The sequence below is a fragment of the Bos grunniens genome, chromosome 5, assembly GCF_055505025.1.
Source record: "Bos grunniens cultivar Pamir isolate PY7600 chromosome 5, Bosgru_T2T1.0, whole genome shotgun sequence".
NCBI classification, from domain to species: Eukaryota; Metazoa; Chordata; class Mammalia; order Artiodactyla; family Bovidae; genus Bos; species Bos grunniens.
In genome coordinates, this window is record NC_141169.1 from 85,862,853 (window position 1) to 85,879,964 (window position 17,112).

Sequence of the window (17,112 nt, forward strand, 5' to 3'; positions counted from 1 at the left end):
AGGATATGAAATTAATACACAGAAATCCCTTGCAGTCCTATACACTAATAATGAGAAAACAGAAATTAAGGAAACAATCCCATTCACCATTGCAACAAAAAAGAATAAAATACTTAGAAATAAATTTACCTAAAGAAACAAAAGACCTATATATAGAAAGCTATAAAACACAGATGAAAGAAATCAAAGATGACACAAATACATGCAGAAATGTACCATGTTTATGGATTGGAAGAATCAATATAGTGAAAATGAGTGTACTATCCAAAGCAATCTATAGATTCAGCGCAATCCCTATCAAGCTACCAATGGTATTTTTCACAGAACCAAAACAAGTAGTTGCAAAATTCATATGGAAACACAAAAAACCTCGAACAACCAAAGCTATCTTGAGAAAGAAGAATGAAACTGGAGGAATCAACCTGCCTGACTTCAGACTATACTACAAAGCTACAGTCATCAAGACAGTATGATACTGGCACAAAGACAGAAATATAGATCAGTGGGACAAAATAGAAAGCCCAGAGATAAATCCACGCCCCTTTGGACACCTTATCTTTGACAAAGGGGGCAAAAATATACAATGGAGAAAAGACAATTTCAAATAACAAGTGGTGCTGGGAAAACTGGTCAACCACCTGTAAAAGAATGAAACTAGAACACTTTCTAACACCCTACACAAAAGTAAACTGGATTAAAGGTCTAAATGTAAGACCAGAAACCATAAAACTCTTAGAGGAAAACATAGGCAGAACACTCTTTGACATAAATCACAGCAAGATCCTCTATGATCTACCTCCCAGAGGAATGGAAATAAAAACAAAAATAAATGAAACCTAATTAAATCTAAAAGCTTTTGCGCAACAAAGGAAACCATAAGCAAGGTGAAAAGGCAGCCTTCAGAATGAGAGAAAATAATAGCAAAATGAAGCAACTGACAAAGAATGAATCTCCAAAATATGTAAGCAACTCATGCAGCTCAATACCAGAAAAATAAATGACCCAATCAAAAAATGCACCAAAGAACAAAACAAGCATTTCTCCAAAGAAGACATACAGATGTCTAACAAACACTTGAAAAGATGCTCAACATCACTCATTATCAGAGAAATGAAAATCAAAACCACAGTGAGGTACCATCTCACGGTGGTCAGAATGGCTGCCATCAAAAAGTCTACAAACGATAAATGCTGGAGAGGGTGTGGAGGAAAGGGAACCCTCTTACATTGTTGGTGGAAATGCAAACTAGTACAGCCACTATGGAGAACAGTGTGGAGATTCCTTAAAAAACTGGAAATAGAACTGCCATATGACCCAGCAATCCCACTGCTGGCATATACACCAAGGAAACCAGAATTGAAAGAGAGACATGTACCCCAGTTTTATTGCAGCACTGTTTACAATAGCTAGGACATGGAAGCAACCTAGATATCCATTAGCAGATGAGTGGATAAGGAAGTTGTGGTACATATACACAATGGAATATTACTCAGCTATAAAAAAGAACACATTTGAGTCAGTTCTAATGAGGTGGATGAAACTGGAGCCTATTATACAGAGTGAAGTAAGCCAGAAAGAGAAACACCAATACAGTATATTAATGCATATATGTGGAATTTAGAAAGATTAACAATGACCCTATATGGAGGACAGCAAAAGAGATATGGAAGTAAAGAACAGACTCTTGAACTCGTGGGAGAAGGCAAGAGTGGGACAATATGAGAGAATAGCATTGAAACATGTATATTACCATATATAAAATAGATGACCAGTGTAAATTCAATGCATGAAGCAGGGCACCCAAAGCTGGTGTTCTGGGACAACCCAGAGGGATGGGTTGGGGAGGGAGGTGAGAGGGGGTTTCAGGATGGTGGGACACATGTACACCCATGGCTGACTCATGTAAATATATGGCAAAAACCACCATAATATTGTAAAGTAATTAGCCTCCAATTAAATTAATAGAAAAAAAATTCCAGCAAGTCAAGCTTGCTCTTAATTTTCCCTGAGATCAAGCTTTGTTAAGAAGAACAAAGTGCTCTTGTGTATTTCAAAATGCTTCCTTTCCCCCTCCTTCTGCTTTCTGATTCATAAAGAAGTTGGTTTTTTAGTCTGTTCAGCCTTTCATTTGATAGGATGGAGTGACGTCTTCTAAGCTCCTCTGGTGGAACTAGATTGCTTCAGTTTCCTCATCTACAAAATAGGCACAATAAACAGTATCTACGGAAAAAGCAAGAGAGTTCCAGAAAAACATCTATTTCTGCTTTATTGACTATGCCAAAGCCTTTGACTGTGTGGATCACAATAAACTGTGGAAAATTCTGAAAGAGATGGGAATACCAGACCACCTGACCTGTCTCTTGAGAAATGTGTATGCAGGTCAGGAAGCAACAGTTAGAACTGGACATGGAACAACAGACTGGTTCCAAATAGGAAAAGGAGTATGTCAAGGCTGTATATTGTCACCCTGCTTATTTAACTTCTATGCAGAGTACATCATGAGAAACGCTGGACTGGAGAAAGCACAAGCTGGAATCAAGATTGCCGGGAGAAATATCAATAACCTCAGATATGCAGATGACACCACCCTTATGGCAGAAAGTGAAGAGGAACTCAAAAGCTTCTTGATGAAAGTGAAAGTGGAGAGTAAAAAGTTGGCTTAAAGCTCAACATTCAGAAAACGAAGATCATGGCATCCGGTCCCATCACTTCATGGGAAATAGATGGGGAAACAGTGGAAACAGTGTCAGACTTTATTTTTCTGGGCTCCAAAATCACTGCAGATGGTGATTGCAGCCATGACATTAAAAGATGCTTACTCCTTGGAAGGAAAGTTATGACCAACCTAGATAGCATATTCAAAAGCAGAGACATTACTTTGCCAACAAAGGTCTGTCTAGTCAAGGCTATGGTTTTTCCAGTGGTCATGTATGTATGTGAGAGTTGGACTGTGAAGAAGGCTGAGCGCCAAAGAATTGATGCTTTTGAAGTGTGGTGTTGGAGAAGACTCTTGAGAGTCCCTTGGACTGCAAGGAGATCCAACCAATCCATTCTGAAGGAGATCAGCCCTGGGATTTATTTGGAGGGAATGATGCTAAAGCTGAAACTCCAGAACTTTGGCCACCTCATGTGAAAAGTTGACTCATTGGAAAAGACTCTGATGCTGGGAGGGATTGGGGGCAGGAGGAAAAGGGGACGACAGAGGATGAGATGGCTGGATGGCATCACTGACTCGATGGACGTGAGTCTGAGTGAACTCCGGGAGTTGGTGATGACAGGAAGGCCTGGCGTGCTGCGATTCATGGGGTCGCAAAGAGTCGGACACGACTGAGTGACTAAACTGAACTAACTGCCCCATAGACTTATGATAAGAATTAAATGGATTAAAACATATAAAGCATTTGGAACACAGGTCTTGGAACATAGTAAATATTCAGTAGATATTAGTGATTCTCCTCTTCCATTTCTGCTCACTCTTCTCATTGTTACCATATTGTTATTGTTTCTATTGTTCTACAATCTTAGGTAATAAGCCTCCTCTATCAGCTTGCTGAGGACAGCTCGTTATACATAGTTGAAGATTTTTATAGTGGAGTTTTGGGAGGAAATATTTTATTTTCCCATGACCTTTTCTAACAGAATAAATTCAGGAAACTATTTTTATATGTTTTACTGGTGATATGTTCCTCAATTCAAAAATGGTAAAACATCCCATATTTCACTTTTTCCTTTGTTTATCAGAAGATTACTTTTATGGTAAATTTTTGCTTTGTATTTTTACTTTCACTTTATAGTTAATTGAGAAATTGAAGTTAATTTTATTGGAAACTCCACTATATGATTTGCAAGGGAAAAATATAATCCAGTACCAAGAATCAATCCTAGAACTGCAGGAGCTTCTTCATCTTAAGTTTAATAGAGCCACAGAAATACTTCTCAGAGTAAGTGTGATGTTTTGCTTTATATGTTATTAATACCTTTTGTAAGTGTTAAGATTTTATATTATATAATTTTTAAGATCCAGTATCATTTTTTTGAGGATTTAAAAGGTTAAGGGAAAGTCAGAATAATTAAGGCACAATGTGAATATTTATTTTTAATAATAATAAATATCAACTGTGAATATTTATTTTTAAAGAAATAAAACATTATCAATATAGCTAAATTCTAGATATTTTCTCTTATACTTGCTAAAGTTCACTAGGACCATTATGAAAATAAATTCACAAAACCTTGTATTTTAGATATTCACTCTAGATGAAGCAGTTTACACAAGATTACAATTATTGGTAGTCACTCTATTTTTACCAAATATCTTAGCACTAATGGTAATGTTCAACTAATTATAGAGCCATTATTATTATATCTATGAAAGTTAATAATAATTCCATAATATATTCTAATATCCAGTCCATATTTAAATTTTCCCTAATATTCCATGAATATCTCCTATAGTTTTTGTTTGGCTTTGTTTTTTTAAATCAGAAAACAGTATAAGATCATACCTTGCTTTTGGCTATTTTGTGTCTTGGTTTCTTTTTTCTTCTGGTCTAGAACACAGTAACGTTTATAGACGTGGTAGAATGTGTTCTAATTACAAAAAGAACTGCAAAGAAGGCTTATTATTGTTAAGTTATTCTTAGCAGTAATATTCATATTAAAATTTTGCAACTATCTTATTTATATTGTAAGAAAAAGCCAGTAAGGAAATGTGTTATAATTATTACTGATCAAAATTTTTATTTTAAGAGAAAAAAAGATATGTTATATAGAAGAGAAGATTAGAAAACACACTGTAATGTTAAATTTGTAATGGAAATATCAGTATGAACCAGATTTCTCTTTATTCCATGTAAAGGAATAAGTTCTAATTGGGGTAAATAGCTGATTCAAGCTTGGGGCAGGGAATTTGAAAGACGAGATTGTTATTGCAAGATGAATTTTTGCATTATCTTGTGCTAGAAAGCAAGTAAATGCTCAAAGACTAATAAAGTCATAGGTAAAGGGACAAGACTAGCTTAAAAAAGCTCCCAGTGGTCAAGTTGGAGATAATTTTGAATATCAGAAAGAACAATGTCTATAATTTATTAAAACACACTGATTAAAATAAAAATTCATGAGTCTACAGTGATACCCCAGAAAGGTAGAGGGAAAGTGAGGTGGGGGTAGAGAGAACAATTCTTTATAGAATACCATCTGATGAAGGTGGAAGGAATGGTTAGTCAGATAATCACCACTTTTCAATCTCCAGTGTAATAACTGATAAAGATAATTAACCACTACCTCAGTAATTAGGTGAAAAGTTTAGGAGCATGTCATTCTCATAATGCCAAAGTATTTGACCACAGATTACTTACTGACTAGGATAAATGTACTTTGCAGTGGGAAGATATGGGTAGTCACCACTTGAACTCAGTGATCAAGTCCACATTGTTAACAGTGGGACATCATATGCCTCCTGATAGGATGCAGTGTAAAGAACACAACTTCCCATAAGGTGCCTTCTTGCAGAAAATCATTCATCTAATGTGATTAAACCTGCTGCTGCTGCTGCTGCTAAGTCGATTCAGTCATGTCCGACTCTGTGCGACCCCATAGATGGCAGCCCACCAGGCTCCGCCATCCTTGGGATTCTCCAGGCAAGAACACTGGAGTGGGCCGCCACTTAAACCTACCTTGACCTAACTTCCAGTGTACAAAAAATAAAGGAGATAGAGGAATAAGTTAAACTGTGAGGGAACAGCTGGATAAATTCACACAATGTGAAACAGTTCTACAACAGTTTTGTTATTTATGCCACACTGAGTGACTTGTGAGATCTTAGTTCTCCCACCAGGGATTGAATCTGTGCCCCTCTTCAGTGAAGTCCTAACCACTGCCAGGGAAGTCATAGAACAATTACTTTGAAAACAAATAGCAATAAATTCAATTCCCAGTACTTTTAAGTTTTTACATTATAGGAGCTGAATACATATTGACTTATTTAAGTCCTTTTAAAGAACTAATGTCTTAAGCAAGAGGCATGAATCTATTTTAGTCTTTATTAAAGAATTCTAAAGAATATCCTTAAATGGTATGTTGATTATCAGGTATTAGACTAGTAAAACACAGAACTCATAGGTATATTTTGTAAACTTGGTGTGTTCGGGAATAGGCTAACTTTTGCAGTAGCATAAGGTAAGGATAAAGTTAAGATTAGGATATATAGTTAAAATGAGAAGTCATGATAATGTTAAAATTGAAAAGGGTAATCTAAAAGCAATCTGCAAGAGCTATTTGGGAATATAGGCGCACTCCGGGAGCTGGTGATGGACAGGGAAGCCTGGCGTGCTGCAATTCATGGGGTCGCAGAGTCGGACACGACTGAGCGGCTGCATCCTTAGACACCTTAAGAGAAACTGAGTAGAAAAGGGGAAACACATTTAAGTGAGTAAATACATTTGTATCATTTAGAGAATTATTTAAAACAATTCTTTGTTATTTTTATTGAACCTTATTTTTACCCAAATTACTTTTTTAAGTATTGAAGGGAATTCAACACCTAACTGATGAAATAACTTACCTAAACTATATAATTTGTGAGGCCTCTAATCTTAATAATGTTTTCTTTTTTTCTTACAGCAAGCTAGCACTTTAGCAGATCTGGACAGTGGAAATATGGAAAAAGTCATTCAAGATGAAAATGTTACTCTCTATATATGGGCAAACCTCAAGAAGAATCCAAGGTATTGCCATGGGTGATGCTATAGGTCTGAAGACATTAGAGTCACATGACCAAGCAGATGCCTGTTGCATTACAGCATGGCATACTTATAAAAACCCATCTTAGAAAAAAAAAAAAAAAAACCCATCTTAGGAGCTCAGCCAGTTAGGGTTTAATTCTGAGACCTGTTGTTTATCTTAGGCAAGTTACTTAGCCTTGTAAGGTCTCAGTATATCAACAGTGAAATTATTTTTATCACTTAATAGGATTGGGCTGAAGATTAAATGTTAATACATGTAAAGGTCATCCATAACAGGATGTCTAGTATAAATACACACTGACTAGATATCGGGGTCTTCCTCTTTTTTTCACTCACTCAGCCTCCCTCCCCACCAAAAAGTAGAAGTGATTGGTACTTTCTACGGGACAGTCTGAAGCTTTTAAAAAATTTATTTTGTGTGAACTGTGAAAGTAGCATCAACATATATACACTATTAGGTGTAAGATGGGTAGCTGGTGAGAAGTTCCTGTGTAGCAACAGGAAGCCCAGTCTGGTGCTCTATGATGACCTAGAGGGATGGGATGGGGGAAGGGGAGAGAGGCTAGGGAGGGAGAGTGAAAGTGAAAGTCGCTCAGTTGTGTCTGACTCTTTGTAACACCATGGAGTATACAGTGCATGAAATTCTCCAGGCCAGAATACTGGAGTGGGTAGCCTTTCCCTTCTCCAGGGGAATCTTCTTTACCCAGGGATCAAACCCAGGCCTCCCGCATTGCAGGCAGATTTTTTACCAGCTGAGCCACAAGGGAAGCGGGTATGTATGCATAATTATGGCTGATTTGTGTTGTTAGATGGCAGAAGCCAACACAACATTGTAAAAAATTTAAAATATGTATTTAAATTTAAAAACTAATACTTTCAAAAATAATTTCATATTTATTACTTTTTAGATATTTAAATGATGTTTTCAACAAAGTAATATCATTCTGAGGAATAATAGAGATAATGACAAATTCATAATCACTTGGCTGCTGCTTTACTCGAATGTTTCAAAATAATTGAGTTAATATGGCACAGTGAGTTTTAGAGAAAAATTATCAGAATAAAAGTTAGGAGGTCTGGGTTTCTAGTCCCAGCTCTAAAAAGACTAGTCATAACAACAATGGGAAAAATTGGACTTTGTTTTTGATATTTAGTAAAAGGAAGGAACAAAATATTTTCCAAGTTCTATTTGCTACAAAATACTCTGTGGTTTAAATTTTAATTAAATTTTTTATTCATTTATTTTTGGTCACACTGTGCAGCTTGCAGAATCTTATTTCCCCAACCAGGAACTGAACCCACACCCATGGCAGTGAAAACGTGGCATCCTAACCAGTGGACCGCCCTCTGGCGGAAAATAATCTGTATAATTTTAAAAGAATAAAAGTAAAACGAACAGCTCTGTATTAACTACCCAGGTTTAAAAAGAGAATTAGATGGTATTCTTTTACTAAGATAAGGAACAGTGGTGGCAGAACAACTTTTGTTTTACTTTGATGGTGATGAAGAGGGGCAGAGGTTGGGATGGTGAGTTCAGTGTGGGACTTGTTGAATTTGAAGTTACCTATGAGACTATGAGACATCAAAGTGTAACTATCTGAAGGCATTGAGAGAAATGTGAGTTGGAAACATATTTGGAGGCATTATTAGCATTGTTGTTGTCCTTTAGTCGCTAAGTTGTATCCAACTTTTTGTGACCTCATGGACTGTAGCCTGCCAGGCTCCCCTGTCCATGGGATTTCCCAGGCAAGATTACTGGGACGAGTTTCCATTTCCTTCTCCAGGGGATCTTCCTGACTCAGGGATCAAACCTGCATGTCCTGCGCTGGCAGACAGATTCTTTACCACTGAGACACCAGGGAAGCCGAAGTTTTGGAGACATGTTTGGGGAAGTCATTAGCATACAGATCAGTAGTTCTTAACTTTTTAGAAATCAACTCTTATGAATTTTATTACATATGTGCACACATATGTAAAGGAGTTTTTTTAACCTTTTATAGTTCATTCAGGGATACTTCTTCCCCTAGGAAACATAGAGCTCATTGAAGTGATAGAAATTATAATATCCAGGGAGAATATGTAGAAGGAGATAAAAGGAGGACTCAGGATGGAGAGCTGAGTGACATCAGCCTGGGCTTCCCTGGTGGCTCAGAGGTTAAAGTGTCTGCCTGCAATGTGGGAGACCTGAGTTCGATCCCTGGGTTGGGAACATCCCCTGGAGCAGGAAATGGCATCCCACTCCAGTATTCTTGCCTGGAGAATCCCATGGACAGAGGAGCTTGGTGGGCTACAGTCCACGGGTCGCAAAGAGTCAGACACGACTGAGCGACTTCACTTTCACTTTCGCTTTAGGAAGTTCAACTCAGGTCAGTTCAATCGCTCAGTCATGGTTAGGAAGGAGGCTGTACAAAGGAACCAGAGAAGGAATTCCCAGAGATGGAAGAGAAGAGTATGGAGCCATGGATCCCAAGAGATAGTTTTGAGACAGTAACATCAGAAACCTGGTCTAAATGCTTGCAAAGAAAGCAAGTTAAGTGTATCCACACTGCTCAAAACTCTGGTGAAATTAAAGAGGAAATAATGCTTAGGTATAAATTCACAGCAGACATAGAACTTCCTAGAGGCTCATCTTTTTTGTTAAATTAATTAACAGGCACAGAAGTATCAGATTCTCTGAGACACAAACTGGATTTGAAATCCCAAGGATATTAGCAACATCTGACATTGCTCTACGCCTCCTGCACACTCACTACGATCATGTCACACCCCTGAGCCCTGTTCTAACACCATCACAAGAACACATTTCTATAGTAACTGACTTTGTCAAAGAAGAAGTTAAGAGTGTGCAAACAGCAGTCAGCAAAGATCTCCAAGAAGAGAATAAACAAGAAAATGAGTCTAACTCAGTTCATGAGGAAGAAACAAAAGCTGAGGGACAAGGTGATGTCGAAGAACAAATGGTAGGACACTTTAAATGTACATTTTTTTCTTCATGAAATGGGTGTTATTAGATTCTCTTGATGCATTCTCAAGATTGTTTTCTAAACAGCTAGAAACCGAAAGCCATTTTCTAACCAATGGCTCCGTTTTGAATGTGTTTTTTCCCCTTGCCTTCTATATTCATAGTCACTATTTATAGTTGAGATTGTTGCTTCCACATCCCAAAGTTGAGCACAGAAATTGCTCATTTTTATTTTAGGTTCAGTCCCCAAAAGCTTTGAAGCAATTTTATTTGTGGGTATTAATTATATTTCAAATTCACTTAAGGGAACTTGTGATAAATACTTTCACAAACTGAAGGATTAGTTACTTCTTCAGGTTTCGGTTTTGTAAGAAAGAATTTAATGAAGTAAAAACTAATTTTTTAAAACCGTTGTACTTCTCTTTTAAAAATTGACATCTTTAGATATAATAATATGTTAGGTGCTATGCGCTCAGTCACTCATTCATGTCTGACTCTTTGTGGCCCCATGGACTGTAGCTGGCCAATCTTCTCTGCCATGGATTTCCCAGGCAAGAATACTGGAGTGGGTAGCCATTTCCTAACCAGAGGAACTTCCTGACCCACAGATAGAACCTGAGTCTCCTCTGTCTCCTGCATTGGCTGGTGGATTCTTTACCACTAGTGCCACCTGGAAAGCCCAATTAAATGTTATAATAATCATATTTTGGTAATTGGTTTCTGCTCTCTTCGTTCTGTTTCCAGGATTTTCAAGCCACTTACCTATTATGGTAAAATAAACTGTCTCTTTAGCATTTAATAGAACTTTCTCAGAACTGAGCAGCTTTTTGTTTGGCCATGGACACTTTTATTTTAGGGAGGACCAGGTTTTCCTGTAAGTGCTTAAAATATTGTATTGGTTTATTGGTTTGTTTTCTTTAAACACAGGTAGGGTTAAGTATTAAGTTGAATACAAATTAGAAATTAGAATAAGTATTATTAGGTATTCTAAGAACACGTTTAATTGAAAAATGCCATTTGGTTACACCAGAATCAAAAATTGTAATGATTCTACAGCAATGTAAAAGATGGATATAAGACACAATGGTCAGTACAAAGAATAGTATTCAGAATGTGACTACAATTATGAAAAAATCAAAAAGGCATAAAAGGAGGAGAATCCAGAAACCTATATATAACTGATACTTCAGAGAGGTTGGAAATAAGTGATTTGTTCTTCTTTAAAAGTTGTCACTCTTAAATGTTTTTTGAGCAATCTGGTAGCTTTTAAAATTAAATAAAAAAATCATTTTTCCTCTCAGATAGCATGGTAGCTTTACTAGGGTTCAACAATATTTCCAGTTTTCTTCCCTTTCCTGGACATGTAGGAAGATTATACTCCTTTCCCCCTTAAAATTAGGGGTGACCATGACCATGTGACTTGCTTTAGTTAAGAAGACATGAATGGATGTAATACACTGATTTCTAAGGGGGAATAAATAAAGAATGAGTAAATGGGCCCTGGATGTCACATTATTTAAGTATGCAGTAAGAAACAAAATGGAGACCTGTACACTAAAAATAAGGTTTTGCAAGATTTGTGATTGAACATTCATGAAAACAACAAATAAAAAGGTATCAAAATTGTTTATATAAAACAGGACTGCCTAGGGTGGAGTGGTAGGGACACTTCTGCTAGTAGTCAGGACCAGCTTCTTAGAAGCAGAGACATTTGAGCTGACTTGTAGGAGCTAATCTTGAGAAGGTCCTGGAGAAGGGTGTTCTAGGCAGAGAGAAGGGAAGAGTAGAAAAAAGAAAGAAAAGATGTTATCTAAAAATGTTTGGTCTTGATCTGATAAAATATTGAATAACTTCTGCTCCTCAAATTCCTTGATCATATTTTATAAAAAACTCATCAACAGTTTACCCCCAAATTTCGTATTATTAAAGTTGTGAAATAATTTAGAAAAGATATAATTTGAAATATTACTTGAATTTAGATGGCTTTAGCAGTTCTTCCTATACATGTATGTCTCAGTTGAAGCACCTCATATAAGTGAGGACTTATTATAGTTCTATGTCTAAAACTACTTAAAATAGTTTCACATTAAAGTTATCAGCACATGAATTCACTGTAATACCAAATAGTGCAGTTTCTATTTTTCTCAAAATCTGTCATCTATTAGAGCTCCAAGTTACCAAACTAAGTTTTCCTCCATTAACAGGCCCTTTCCAGTGTGTTTAACTACATCTGTTTTTTTTCTGTTATTCTTTAATGTTTTATTGAAACTCTTCATGGCAAATAGACGGGGAAACAATGGAAACAGTGGCTAACTTTATTTTTCTGGGCTCCAAAATCACTGCAGATGGTGACTGCAGCCATGAAATTAAAAGACGTTTACTCCTTGGAAGGAAAGTTATGACCAATCTAGACAGCATATTAAAAAGCAGAGACATTACTTTGTCAACAAAGGTCCATCTAGTTGAGGCTGTGGTTTTTCCTGTAGTCATGTATGGATGTGAGAGTTGGACTATAAAGAAAGCTGAGTGCTGAAGAATTGATGCTTTTGAACTGTGGTGTTGGAGAAGACTCTTGAGAGTCCCTTGGACTGTAAGGAGATCCAACCAGTCCATCCTAAAGGAGATCAGTCCTGGGTGTTCATTGGAAGGACTGATGTTGAAGCTGAAACTCCAATATTTTGGCTGCCTGATGCGAAGAGCTGACTCATTTGAAAAGACCCTGATGCTGGGAAAGATTGAGGGCAGGGGGAGAAGGGGACAATAGAAGATAAGATGGTTGGATGGCACCACCGACTCAATGGACATGAGTTTGGGTAAACTCCGGGAGTTGGTGATGGACAGGGAGGCCTGGCGTGCTGCGGTTCATGGGGTTGCAAAGAGTCAGATATGACTGAGCAACTGAACTGAACGTCTTCAATCTGTAATGAGACTAAAGGTGTAAAAATGACTAAAGGTATACCAATGCTGTGCTGTGCTGTGCTTAGTCACTCAATCATGTCCAGTTACCCCATGAGAGTGGCCTGCCAGGCTCCTCTGGTCATGCGGATTCTCCAGGCAAGAATACTGGAGTGGGTTGCCATGACCTCCTCCAGGGGATGTACCAGTGCTACTGTTGATAATACCACAGAAGTACAGTAAGGAAAAGCATTCTACTCGATGGTAATGCATATTTTAAAGCATAGTGAATGAAGTTCTTCTCAAATAATTCGTCTAGGGAACCAAGAGTAATGATCAGACAATTAGTTTTACTTTATGAAACTTCACCACAGTATGGAAGCAGGACTGAGAATTGTGTGAGTGGTTGGTGAAGAACCTGGCTGGCAGAACTTTGTGATCAGGCAGTTGAAAAAAGAGAAGATTGCCTAGAAGATGACACTAAGATTACTTTAGTGAGCACCCCTGTTCTGGGGAACCAATCCTCTCATCACACCACACAGGCGTGTGTGTAGATAATGCTTATGTCCATGTGCTCTATCATTCTTCCAAATGCCCCACAGCATTCTGAAAAGTTAATATGGACAATGCTGAAGTGTGTGTGATTTCCACAGAAGCAGGAAAATGCTACGGTCATGCTTAAGTGTACCAAGGCATGGGGAAAGCCATCTTCTGTGCTGAAGGAAGATTTTGGAGGGGAGTTAAGAGGGGCAGCAGTAACCTGCATAAAGTGAAAAATCCCCCAGGTCAGAGCCATTTTCCCTACTCAGCTGGCTAGGGAAGGAAAGAGAGCAGGTGGAAACAATCATCAGCTGGGCCTCCTCCTGCTGCTGCTGCTGCCGCTAAGTTACTTCAGTCGTGTCCGACTCTGTGTGACCCCATAGATGGCAGCCCACCAGGCTCCCCTGTCCCTGGGATTCTCCAGGCAAGAACACTGGAGTGGGTTGCCATTTCCTTCTCCAATACATGAAAGTGAAAAGTGAAAGTGAAGTCGCTCAGTCGTGTCTGACTCTTTGCGACCCCATGGACTGCAGCCTACCAGGCTCCTCCATCCATGGGATTTTCTAGGCAAAAGTACTGGAGTAGGGTGCCATTGCCTTCTCCAGCTGGGCCTCCACTTGCCACTAATTCTGAATAGAACACATTTGTTGAGCACTTTTGGTAAGTGTGAGTCACCTGCAAGGGGCAAAAATCACTGGATTTATAAAGAAAATCAGCAGCTCAAAAGAAGGGGATAAAGATAATTTGATGGAATTTATGGGAGTGAGTAAAATAAATGGTGGAAAGAAGTAGGAGATCCAATATCTATGTAAAATAATTTATAGAACTTGAGAAGGGAACAGTTGAGTTTAATAGTGGTCTCAGAGACAGCTAGCTAAGATATGAAATAAAATATATTTCCAATCATACTTCCCTCTACAGACTAAAAAAAAAATTAACAGATCAAAAGTTTAAATATAAAAACAAACTAATCAAAACTCGTAAAATAATAAAAAGTACTTGAAGAGAATGTAGGGAAGTTATTTTATCATATTTACTATAAAGAACTGTGGTGTTGGAGAAGACTCTTGAGAGTCCCTTGGACTGCAAGGAGATCAAATCAATCAATCCTAAAGGAAATCAGTACTGAATATTCATTGGAAAGACTGATACTGAAGATGAAGGTCTGATACTTTGCTCACCTGATGTGAAGAGCTGACTCATTTGAAAAGACCCTGATGCTGGGAAAGATTGAAGGCAGGAAGGAAAGGGGATGACAGAGGATGAGATGGTTGGATGGCATCATCGACTAAATGGACATGAGTTTGAGCAAGCTCCAGGAGATAGTGAAGGACAGGGAAGCCTGGCATGCTGTAGTCCATGGGGTCTCAAAGAGTTGGACATGACAGAGCAACTGAACAAAAACAAAAAAGATCTTTAAAAAAAATTTGTCATTATTTTTTTTTGGTTGCGCTGGGTCTTCGTTGCTATGCATAGGATTTCTTTACTTGCAGTGAATGGGAGCTATTCTTCATTGTGGTGGATGGGTTCTCACTGCAGTGGCTTCTCTAGTTGTGGGACATGGGCTCTAGGCCGTGCTCAGTAGTTGTGGCTAATTTCGGCTACACGTGAAATCTTCCCAGACCAGAAATCAAACCAGTGTCCTCTGCATTGGTAGATGATTTTTCACCACTGGACCGCCATGCAAGTCCTAAGATCTTTCTTCCTTATTAGTGCATCAAAACCAAAACCTTGCAAGAAAAGGAGATTATGGGTTCGAACATTTGTGTCAAATAAACCTCTCTATAAACAATGCTGAAAGACAATGGACTGGGAAAAATATTTAAACATATCAAACAAATGGTTATTATCCTAATATAAAGAACTTGTACAAATTGGTAAGACAAGTTCCTAATATAAATTAGGCAAAAGACTTGAGCAGATCAACAAGAGAAATGCAACTGTCAATAAAGATATGAAAAGATAACCAAATGAGTAAACAAATTAGAACTGACGTTATAGCACTTCATATCAAACTGAGTGTGAGAGGTTGCAGCCATTTTCACGTTCTGTTATTAAAAGTGAAAGTTTGTACAATCTTCCGGGAAATTTGGTACTATGTAAATGTACCTTTTAGTGATTTTTCATTTTAGTGATTTATTATTATGAAATCCTAAGACAACTAAATAAAAATGTTACAATGTTCACTGGCTTTTTTATATTAGAAATTACAGTCCACAGATTAATTATAAAATATTCAGTCAAGTAGAAGCCATTCAAAATGATACAGATTTTATATACTTTAATTTTAAAAGCTCTTGAGATGTACTTGACATATGGCATTATATTGGTTTCAGGTATACAGCACAAAGATTTGATATTTCTATGTACTGTGAAATAATCTCCGTAAGTCTAGTTAGCATTCACCCCCATACATAGCTACAATTCTTTCCTTGTGCTGAGAACTTTTAAGATCTCTCTTACAAACTTTCAAATATACAATACAGTATAATTAAGTGTAGTCACCATGTTGTATATTTCAAGTCAAGAATTTATTTCTCTGTAACTGGAGGTTCATACCTTTGGCCACCTTCACCCATTTGTCTACCTCAACCCCGAACCTCTGGCAACCACCAATCTGTTCTCTATTTAAATTCTTTCTTTCTTTATATTCCACAAAAAAAGTGAGATCATATGGTATTTGTCTTTCTCTGTCTGACTTATTTCATTTAACATAAGGCCCTCGAGGTCCCCCTTGTTGTCTCCAGTGGCAAGGTTTCCTCATTTTTTATGGCTGAATATTATTCCATTGTCACTATGTATCACGTTTTCTTTATCCATTCATCCACAGATGAACTGTTACATTGCTTCCGTGTCTTGGCTGTTGTGAATAGTGCTTCGATGTACATAGAGGTGCAAACCTCTTTTTGAGTTAGTACTTTTGTTTTCTTCAGATAAATGCCCTGAAATAGAATTGCTGGATCTTAATGATAGTTACTTGCTACCATATGATTCAGCAGAAACTATTAAATAATATAATTGGAGGGGCAACCCTGGCCCTAATAAGTATTATTCCTAACACAGCCTTCATTGCATTTGTTATTCTCTTTCTACTCTCTATCCTTGAATTTGCAGTAGCTGTTTTGGCTTCCCCGATGGCTCAGCAGGTAAAGAATCCACCTGCAATGCAGGAGACACAGGTGACGAGGGTTCGATCCCTGGGTCGAGAAGATCCCCCGGAAGGGGAAAAAGCAGCTCACTCTGGTATTCTTGCTCAAAAAACCCCATGGACAGAAGATCCTGGTGGGCCACATTCCGGAAGGTCACAAAGAGTCGAACGTGACTAAGCACACACAGCACAGCACAATTATTCAAGCTTATGCCAGCCCCTGCTTATAAGCCTCTGCTTACACAATGACGTAACCCATCGGACCTATGTATTCCAAGTGATAAACCCCAACTCCCAGCCTTTTACAAAAGCTCTCTTAGCCCCTCTTGAACTATCTGGTCTAGTCATACGCTTCTGTTTAGACTCAACATTCTTTTTATACTTGGACTTATTAACCAACATTTTAGCAATGTATTAGTGACAAAGAGACATCATCCAGAAAAGCTTTCTTGTATTTATCGCTTTCTAACTTCCCCAACTAAACACATGGAAAAATCAAGTCCTTACAAATGCAGATATGACATTATAGGATCAGCATGCCTACAGTTTTCCCTTAAAATTTTTCATATTGACCATTATGTTTCTTCTCTGTATGACCTAAAAATTCTGCCCCTACCCTGAGCATCCCAAACAAATAATCTAATAGCAATACTCATAGGGCTAATCCTAATTTCACCACTAGCAGTAAATTTAGCCTACAGGTGGACTCAAAAGGGGTTAGAGTGGACCAAATATGGTAATTAGTTTAAATTAAAGCAAGTTTTTATTTTTTCACTCATTAAATTATGATTAAATTCATAATTATCAAGTTCCTGTAGTCTACA

At 37.7% G+C, this 17,112-nt stretch overlaps 1 protein-coding gene across 37 annotated transcripts in view; it reads left to right on the forward strand.

Annotated features, from left to right (window-relative positions):
- Positions 1-17,112, forward strand: part of DNAI7 (dynein axonemal intermediate chain 7) — an 88,027-nt gene that overhangs the window by 30,039 nt on the left and 40,876 nt on the right. For 36 of the 37 annotated variants that reach the window (XR_015164186.1, XR_015164187.1, XR_015164177.1 and 33 more), the window contains 3 exons: positions 3,795-3,941; positions 6,622-6,725; positions 9,397-9,703. Coding sequence is in view for 19 of the 37 variants with exons in the window: in XM_086401705.1 (XP_086257831.1) it covers positions 3,795-3,941; positions 6,622-6,725; positions 9,397-9,703 (558 nt within the window). In the remaining 18 variants the exon portion in view is untranslated. The remainder of the gene's footprint in view (positions 1-3,794; positions 3,942-6,621; positions 6,726-9,396; positions 9,704-17,112) is intronic. The other variant, XM_086401707.1, reaches the window with a different exon arrangement.